At 49.7% G+C, this 9,225-nt stretch overlaps 1 protein-coding gene across 1 annotated transcript; it reads right to left on the minus strand.

The window, feature by feature from the left end:
- Nucleotides 1-3,768: 3,768 nt before the first annotated feature.
- TAC3 (tachykinin precursor 3) lies at nucleotides 3,769-8,732 on the minus strand. The gene is made up of 6 exons (XM_056117594.1): nucleotides 8,610-8,732; nucleotides 7,970-8,082; nucleotides 5,102-5,204; nucleotides 4,905-4,934; nucleotides 4,186-4,239; nucleotides 3,769-3,842 (listed from the first exon to the last, which is right to left on the minus strand). Exons 2-6 carry the CDS (start codon nucleotides 8,075-8,077, stop codon nucleotides 3,769-3,771), a joined length of 369 nt encoding a protein of 122 aa, XP_055973569.1. The 5' UTR covers nucleotides 8,078-8,082; nucleotides 8,610-8,732.
- Between the last annotated feature and the right edge of the window lie 493 nt (nucleotides 8,733-9,225).

Genomic DNA, 9,225 nt, shown 5'->3' on the forward strand with positions numbered 1-9,225 from the left:
CTGTTCCACCAAGTTCAGTCCCACCTTGGTATCAGTGAGTCGGGTGAGCTGACAAGTCTGATTAAAAGACGCACCTCCTGTAAGTGCCTTCTTTATAATAGGCACTTCTACCAGGGATTGGGAAGGATTGCATTACAGAAGCATCTGAAATAAATGATTTTCTTTTATATTAACTAAGATAGAGTTGTTGTTTTTTTCTTTTTGGATCACATCCGGCGATGCTCAAGGGTTACTCCTGGCTCTGCACTCAGGAATCACTCCTGGCAGTGGTTGGAGGACCATATAGGATGCTGGGAATCAAACCCAGGTCGACCACGTGCAAGGCAAATGCCCTACCCGCTGTACCATCGCTCCAGCCCCAAGACAGAGGTTAACACTAACAATATCCACTCCTTTCTCAGTGTCCGCAGGAAGTTAGACTGTCTACACCCACATCTAATAGAATCAAGTACCATCTACAGACAGTAGACGTATATAGACTTGTCAGACTGTGTGCTCAGACATAGGTCATCGGGACCTATCATAGGTCTGATGCTTGACATTTGGGCACATGAAAGGGTGCTGTACTATAAATGGATGCTCATCTGGGCTGGGATTTTTTTGCAGAACCTTGATCCCCACTTCCCTGCCCTAAGTCAAGTTAAAGTCAGGTCTCTCGCTTCCTGGGTCCACCCTAGAAGCCATTCAGAGCACAATTTCCTTTATTTAGAGTTAGTCTGTGAAAGTCTCTAAGTACTAGAAGTCATTTCTTGAATTCTTTTCTTTTCTTTTTTTTTTTTTAACCCATACCCAGTGGTACTCAAGGGCTACCCCTGGCTCGATTCTTGGGAAATTTTGCTTAAGGGATTATGAGTGCTGGGGATCAAACCCCAGTCTTCCCTCTTGTAAAGTATGCACCCAGTCCATTGAGCTCTCTCTGCCATTTCATTTACTTTTCTTAATCACTAAAAAAAAGTTTCCTGATACTAATTTAAAGAAGCACCTTGTTTACTAATTTCCTAATACTAATTTTAAAAAGCACCTTGATACTAAGTTAAAGAAGCACTATTATTAGGAAAATCATTTTGTACACAAAGATATGTCCATTGACATGCTGTGTATATATCATATGTATGTTTTCATGTATGTATTTATGTATGTATGTATATAGTTGTCAAGGGAAAAAATCCAGTGCTAAAAAAGAAAATTCACTTCTTTGGGTCATATATGGAAATTCTTTATTGTTGACTGAAGAGAGACCTCGGTTTTTCATATAGAATATGACAGAAACTCCATGAGAATCTTTGGCCACCCGAAAGTGGAATGCTCACTATTCAGTGTCTACATCAAAGTGGGGTAGAGGCCGAGGAAGGAATCAAAGCACACAGTGTTACAAGGAGGGCGGAAAGAAAGGGAAAGAGGGGTCCATGCAGTTGGGGGCTGAAAGAGAGCAGCAGGGATCTTCAGGAGGCAGCCCAGGAGATCCAGAGTGGGATGCTGAGGAGCAAAATGATGAAATCACATCTCTGTAAAACACCCCTGACCACCCACTGGGGATGCAGGGGGCATTCCAAAGAGAGGAGAGAGAACAAAAGACTGTGTCCTGATCTTCCCAACACCCTGGCTTTTTGCTGGTTGGCTTGGGAGTATGCTCAGGAATTACTCCCAGCTCAGTGCCCCGGGGTCGCTCCTGGCCACGATTGGGGAACCATTCAGTGCGAGGAATCAAACCCAGGCCACCAAAGCCTGCACTCGATGCCGTGAGCCCTCTCCCCAGCCCACTTTCCCACACCCAGCCCTCTCCTAGCAGAAGGTGCACCTCCCTGCGCATGAGCGTGTTGTTCATGCCCCCTATAAACTCCCATGCATGGTGTGTAGAGCCCAGCAGAAAAGTTCAGTGACCATCTTTGTATTACCCAGACATGCCCATAAGCCAGCACACATGCAGCCCCATCCCTATGCCCAGGCACTCCCACAGCCTCCCAAGCTCCCCAGAGCAGGACTGGCCCAGTTACACATGAATGAAATAAGATGGCACAACATCCGTGGGGTTCCATCTCACCTAATCACCCCTAAATACCACCCCCGGGGCTTTTCTGTCCTATCCTTCTTGGCTCCTAACAGATTGAGAATGCTCCATCAGTGTTGGGATTTTGAGGCTGTAATTACGAGCCTGATCCCTCTGAAAGAGCCTGGATTCGCCAGCAAACATTAAAAGTAGATTTCCACAATGCACTTGTTTCTGCCATTTGTATAAAATACTATGGCAAAATTGCACTGCAATTATCTTTATGGCTAACGCATAACGCTGGGGGAGAGTATGTCATCCAGATATAGCTGCCCGTATAATTATCTGGCGGTCGGCAGGACTGAAATAACCATCTAATGAGAGCAAAATGATACGGTAAGTACCATGTAATCAGCGAGTTACGGTTATTACAGCTCTTTGTGCCCTCTCACCCAATACAGAGTGGGGCACCAGGCCTCATCTCTGGGCCTGGGGAGTCAGGCACAGGCCGCTTTGTCAAGAGTCCATGTCTGTCCCACTGTCGTCTCCACTGAGCTCACAAAGTAGGTGACAGGGACTCAAGAGGAAGGGCAGGAGTCTCTGAGATAACTGAGTCTTCCCCCGCCGTCCTTGCCTGCCCCCACCGGCTTCCTTTGGAAGACACTGCAAGGAAAGCCATCAGTGAGCTGCTATTGCTGCGTGGGAAAATATGTTAAGAAGGAAGTTTCTGTGTTTTGACCAAACACTTCCAGGGGGACATTTATGCTCACAAGATCTCCAGACAGCACAAGGCCGGCAGACCAAAGCTCACCAGAGGATGCACTAGAACATTCCCCAAACCTTCCAGACTGCAATAATCATAATGCTGTGTTCTGGGTACTGTTCCGAATACTTTGTCTCTACTAAATCCTCAACACCATGGCCCCGGGACATAATATTATCAACCCCACTCTTCTGGCAAGGAAACTAAGACACAGAAAATTTATGGAATTTGGCCATAGGGACTCACTTAGTCAGTGGCAGATCCAGGATTCAAATTCAAGCCAGGTATTTATCCATTCCAGTAGTTAGGGGCAAGAAAGACTTTTGGTACCATTCCACAGCTGTTTCTCATTTATTTATTTATTTATTTATTTATTTTGCTTTTGGGGTCACACCTGGCGATGCACAGGGGTTACTCCTGGCTCTTCACTCAGGAATTACTACTGGCGGTGCTCTGGGGACCATATGGGATGCTGGGAATTGAATCTGGGCCGGCCGCGTGCAAGGCAAACACCCTACCCTCTGTGCTATCATTCCAGCCCCTGTTCCCTCTTTAGATGTGAACTCCTTACCTTTCTTCCTAAATCACCCTTTCATAGAACTAAACATTGGACCCAATAACAGAAGATTCCAAATAATTTGAATAGGTCAGCCTGTCCTGGGGGTGAATTGTTTGTGCAGGTATGAGGATAAAGTTGAGCATCTTCATAGAAAACCCCTGGTAGAAGGGAATATGATGAAGAAGAGGGGTGTGTGTGTGTGTGTGTGTGTGTGTGTGTGTGTGTGTGCGCGCGCCCATGTGCACACATGCATACACACAAACCCACACCCACAAGTGTATACACACAAGCCTGTATGTTCCTTTCAGTGCTGGATGCTGGCAGTGTATTTTGAGGACAAACTGGGGAGCATGAGAAATTTTCTTTCACAAGCGCACGCATACACACATACACACACACACACACACACACACACAAGCACACACTGCTCCCTCCTTCCTGGAACTAACAATCCTTACCTTATTCCACATTGGGGAGATACTTGATGGTACCAAAATTGGGGGCTTCCTCTTGGTTCACATCCACAGGGGTGTCTGGGATAAAGCAGAGAGCAGCTTCAGGGTCACCCTCACCCTACCCATGAAGGGCAACTACATAGGGCAGCTCAGTAAGACAAGCTGCTACATTTAGGAGGTGAAGGACAGGGATTGGGCCTGCTGACACCTCTCAAAGCAGCAGGACCATCATACGGGCCATCTTCTCTGCTCTCAGGCAGAGTGAGCCAGAGCACCAAGCTGCTTGGGTGTTAAGGGCTAACGAAGCCATCCACTGCACTTCAATTCCATTTTTTCCCTCTGAAGACCAAGAGGCGTGCCCTGGCGTCCACCCTCTTTGCCGTGTCTAAACCTCCCCAGTGCAGCCCCCACCCAGGCTTACCTACTTGGGTGTTCCTCTTGCCCATGAGTCCCACAAAGAAATCATGCATGTCACCTGCAGAGAAAGGACCCACACTGTTGCCAGTCATGATGAGGACTTGATGCGTTTCGCCAGATGCATGCAATGCTGGAGCCTGGGTTTCTAGTCGGTTTCTTTTCTTTCTTTCTTTCTTTCTTATTATTATTAATTTTTTATTTTTTGGGTCATATCTGACAATGCTCAGGAGTTACCTTAGGGGTTACTGCTGGCTCTTTCAGGAGATCATATGGGATGCTGGGGATCAAACCTGTGTTGGCCACAGCAAGGCAAACGCCCTTCCCTCTGAACTATCGCTCCGGGCCCCTGCTCTGTTTAAATCACCATAGCTTGACTCCCTTCAGCTAGTAGGCTAGTCCCTAACTCACTCTCTCTTCCCATGTCTCTCTCCTCCACATTTCTGGAGTTCTTTGCCTGAGCAGGTGTCTGGCTTAGACTCTTCCACCAAGAGATTCTGTTGGTTCCCCCTGAGTGGCCAGTGGCACTCTCATCGCCACCAACTTCCTCCTGGTACTCACTGCTCTCACTTTCAGGAAAAGTTGGTGAGCAATGGCAAGTGTCACTTTTTTGCACTAGCTGCGATGCAACCCAACCATCCAAAGGACTTGGGGTGAGTAGGAGGGGGTGCCCAAAGAACACTGGGCAAGTGGTCATCAGAGACTGAGGCAGAGGAAGGTACTCACGTTTCTGAGTCAGTGAAGATGCCTTAGGGCCTGCGAAAATAAGAACAAGTGTGGTAAGGGTGGAGAGTAGAAAGTTTCCCGAATGCAACTCTCAAGCAGATGGAGGTCTCCCATCTCCCTCCCCTTGAGGAGCCTCCCAACCCGGTTCATCTTCAGATCTCTGCCCTGCACATCCCTCTCCTGGGGCTGTCACCTACCCACACTCGCCCTGCTCAACACTTTGAGCAACCCTTCCAGGGGGACGGAGCTGTCGTAGAGTCTCCGGAGCAGTGATGGGGGCAGCTGGTAGGGATCCGTGTCCTTCAGGGAGGAAACAAAGAAGCTGAGGCAGGAGGTGCACAACTAACCTGCTTCTCTTTCCACTAGAAATAGCCTTTCTTGTGTGTGTGTGTGTGTGTGTGTGTGTGTGTGTGTGTGTGTGTGTTTATCTTTGGGCCACATGCAGCGATGCTCAGTGCTTACTCCCGACTCTGTGTTCAGGGATCACTCCTGGCAGGGGTCAGGCTCTTTTTGAGTGTGTCACAACTTAACACTACTCCTGACTTCTTTCTGGATTTTCTGTTTATACTGGGAAAGAAGTGGGCTCTCGAAGTGCCTGGACTAGCCCCATCACCATTAATAGCATTGTAGAGGAATGGGAGAGATAACACAGCAGATAAGGCACACAGTCAACTCAGGTTCGAATCCTGATACCACATAAGGTCCACCAGGTATAGCCAAGAATGATCCCTGATCCCAGAAGTTAGGCCTGTGTTCATCCAGGTGTAGCCCAACTCTCCTCCACCCCCCCACCCTACCCCCTCACCTCACAACACACACACATACCACCACCACCACCACCACCACCACCAAGCACTGTAGAAACGAATCTGGGCTGGGAAGTGGCTCAAAGGACTGAAATGTATACTTTGCATGCAGGAACTCCAGGTTAGATTCCCAGAACCTCATGGTCCACCTGAGCATTGCTGGTTGTGCCCCACAAAGAAATTCTCCTCCTACCCCAGACCTACTGAAACAGAATCTGCATTTACTCAGAACTTCAGACAATTGCATCCATAGCAATGTTTGAGAAGAACTGGTAGAGGAATGTTGTGGGCACCCCTGTAGGCCAACAAATGGTCCCAGTTTGCCCAGGGCCAAGAGTTCTTTTGAGAAGAGGAACTTCAATATTCAAGCTGGCATGGTCCCTAGAAAACTGGGACTATTGATCATGCTCCTTCCTTTTAGACTCAAAGGGTTGTCCTTGGGGCCTGTCCCAGTGTGGCCACCTCTCTGGGGGAAAGGCTGTTGTTTCTTCTCTCACTGGTTCATGAGGAGCCTCTGTGCAAGGGTGGGGCAACCCTATGCTGAGTGAGCGTGATGTCTTCTCCCAAGAAAAGCCCATCAGACAAAACAAATGTCCCATGGCCTGTGCTCTGGGAGGTGGACCCACTGTGGAGGGTGGACTAAGGCCGCTGACTCCTGCCCCTGAAGATGACCCTTAATGCCCTGTCAATGAAAGCGTCTCTTCCTGTGCCCCCTGCCTCTCACCCCATGAGTTCTGCTCTCTCTTTTCTCTCCTTTTCCCTTTGCACCCCAGCTTCAGAACACAGAGAAGGCAGCATGCACAGAACGACACCTCTTCTTTTTCCCACCCCTCACCCCAGCACAGCTGAATCCCAGACTCTGGATATGCATCCACACAGTGCTCTCAATTATCTCAGTGATTTCTTTTCCAGCCACCTGGACACAGTTCACAGTTGGTTAGACAGCCCCCACTCCCCCACCCCAGGGCACTGTGGCTGTAGACATTCATGCAGAAGCTCATCCTAAATCTCAGGGAGGGCTTTCTCCAGAGCCTGGAGGTCTGGGCTCGCTACACAGAATGGCCCCCTGACAGCTCAGTGTTACACAGGCACCCTCTGCCCTCTTCCCAGTCCAATTTCTCATCTTGGCAGTCCTGGGGCAGGGAAACAGAAACAGCGAAACTTCTTTTTCATTGACTAAAAGGGTCAAGCTCTCCAAGGGAGTCAGTCCCAGCAAAATCTACCCAGGTATTCTGGAGCTGGACATGGGGGCATGTCCAGCCCACATCTGGTACTCCTCGTGTCTTTGCTGAATTGGTGTTGATCTCTTCGGATCTGATGCAGCTGCTGCCGCTTGCAAGGCTGCCAGCCTGGTGTGCCCAGAGAAAGCTCACCCACTGGGAGAAGATGCCCATCTCTCTCTGACAGCACGGAAATTCCCAGGCAGCCACTTTCCCTGAATTGTTCAAATATTCTGCCCACCTCCTGCAATGAGATGCTAAACAGATTTGAGCTGGAGAGGCATTTAGACTCCACACACTGAATTTGTAAAAAGTTCCTCCTATAATCATCTTAAAAGCATCTGTCCCAAATTGCTATCATTCCGTAGCCTAGGAAAGACGGCCCCCCACTACACTCCCAGAACCCCTACTCTGACTATGCCACTTGCTTTTCTCTTTTTTTGAGGAACTTTCTTTCTTTCTTTCTTTCTTTCTTTCTTTCTTTCTTTCTTTCTTTCCCCCCCCTATTCTGGCTAAGCAGAGGCTAGAGGAGATCTAGGGAAAAGGGGCTGGGATCTGAGGAGAAACCATAATGACTCATGGTAGAAGAGCAGAGAAAAAGAAAAATGACCTGAATTTTGAAAATAAAATTATATGCCCAAGCAATAGATCAAATAGCATACAAATGACCATCTGGAAAAGAAATACTGACTGTGTTTCCTATAACATGGGAAGTTTGGGGGATCTACACCATGTGCCCCCCACACTCACCCTGAGGGGACAGAATCTGAGCAGACCCAGAGAGAACCTTCCAGCCCACTCTGGCCTGAAATCCAGGCACCAAAGCTCTGGATGATCAGCTAATGGAACGATGTGCAAAGGGAGAGACAGAGACACGCCCAGCGACTGGGAGAACGGGAGGCACCAGTGTAAGAACTTCTACCCCCTGCTGGGGTCCCAGGTAACTCCCACCACCCCCAGCGTCCCCTTGAGCTGAAGGCAGGCAGACCTCTGGCTCCCAGGATGCTGATGACAGGGCAAGCCCCAAGACTGAGCTTACCTTGCTGTGGCCCCTGCTGGTCACCACCTGCTCCCGTGGCTCCTCGCACACAGCCCCGGGAGCTGGGCTGAGGGCCAGGAGTGCTGCGAGCAGCAGGGCTCTCCTCATGATGCCTGCGAGGGCCGAAAGACACGATCAGGGCAGGGGGAGAGCACAATCAGGACCACCAGAAGACGTTTGCCACCAGCACCAGGCCAGACCTTGTGTCCCCAACCCCCCCAAGCCCTCCCCCAAGCCCCGCGGTAGGAGAGAGCACCTCTGAGCCGCAGGGGCCTCCCTGGCTCAGTACAGCTTCTCCTCCTTCAGACCTCTCCAGGATGCGCCATGAGGCTGCAAAGCAGCGGCTCAGGGCTCCGCAGGAAGAAGAGACAGGACGCACACAGGTCTGTCCTTAGCCGGCTTGAGGGGGGTTCCTGGATGCTAAAGCTCAGCACTGGGTACCCCAAGACTTATGCAAAAAACTTTCTCCAACCAAAGACTGGAAGACTTAGCACCACAGGCTGCAAACATGACCAGCTCTCTGCTTTCCTTCCCAATGCCCTGCTCCCTGTCCCAGCCTGTTGCCTTTTTTCCCCCCTGTCTTGGATGCTGGTCTTTGGTGCCAGCTCCCATCCATCCACCCTTCTCCTGCTCAGCCTACCTGTAGAGCAGATTCGTGCCCAGGGCCGGGTGGTCCAGCAGGATCAGGGAGCTGCCAGGACACAGCCTGCTCCCCACAGTCGCAGTGCTGAGAGACAAACGTGAAGGGTTTCTGGGGATGTGGCAAGAACTAGGGCCCAGCTCTGATAAAGAATCTGGGAGGGTCTGGGGGAACTGAGAGGAGGGGCTGAGAGTCACCAATCCCAGTGTGGCAGGAGGGGAGGGGGAGGGCTGATGGGGGGCGGAAGAGAATATAAGCAACAGACACACACACACATACACACAGTCACACACTCACACACACAAACACACACAGTCACATTCTCTCACATGCACACACAATATTCTCTCACATACACACTCACACATATTCACAAACTCACACACAGTGACAGTCTCACATGCACTCATCTCTCTCACACAGTCATATCACACAGGCACTCATACTCACACACACACTCACACAGTCATACTCTCTCACACATTCACTATCTCACACAGTCACACTCACACATGCATTCACAATCACACACACAAAAAACAACAGTCGCGTTCTCACAAGCTCTCACACACTATATTACAAACACTCTCACATAGTCACTCACATCCATATCCAC

This window comes from Sorex fumeus, unplaced genomic scaffold (genome assembly GCF_029834395.1).
Source record: "Sorex fumeus unplaced genomic scaffold, SorFum_2.1 ptg000035l, whole genome shotgun sequence".
Taxonomy (NCBI): Eukaryota; Metazoa; Chordata; class Mammalia; order Eulipotyphla; family Soricidae; genus Sorex; species Sorex fumeus.

What these genes read in the sequence shown, in the direction of transcription:
- TAC3 (XM_056117594.1), bottom strand. Translation starts at nt 8,077, where the DNA reads ATGAGGAGAGCCCTGCTGCTCGCAGCACTCCTGGCCCTCAGCCCAGCT. An exon ending in CCAGCAGGGGCCACAGCAAG is followed by an intron (nt 5,205 to 7,969) that starts GTAAGCTCAGTC and finishes TCCTCCCTGAAG; the next exon opens with GACACGGATCCCTACCAGCT. An exon ending in ATCTTCACTGACTCAGAAAC is followed by an intron (nt 4,240 to 4,904) that starts GTGAGTACCTTC and finishes CTTTCTCTGCAG; the next exon opens with GTGACATGCATGATTTCTTT.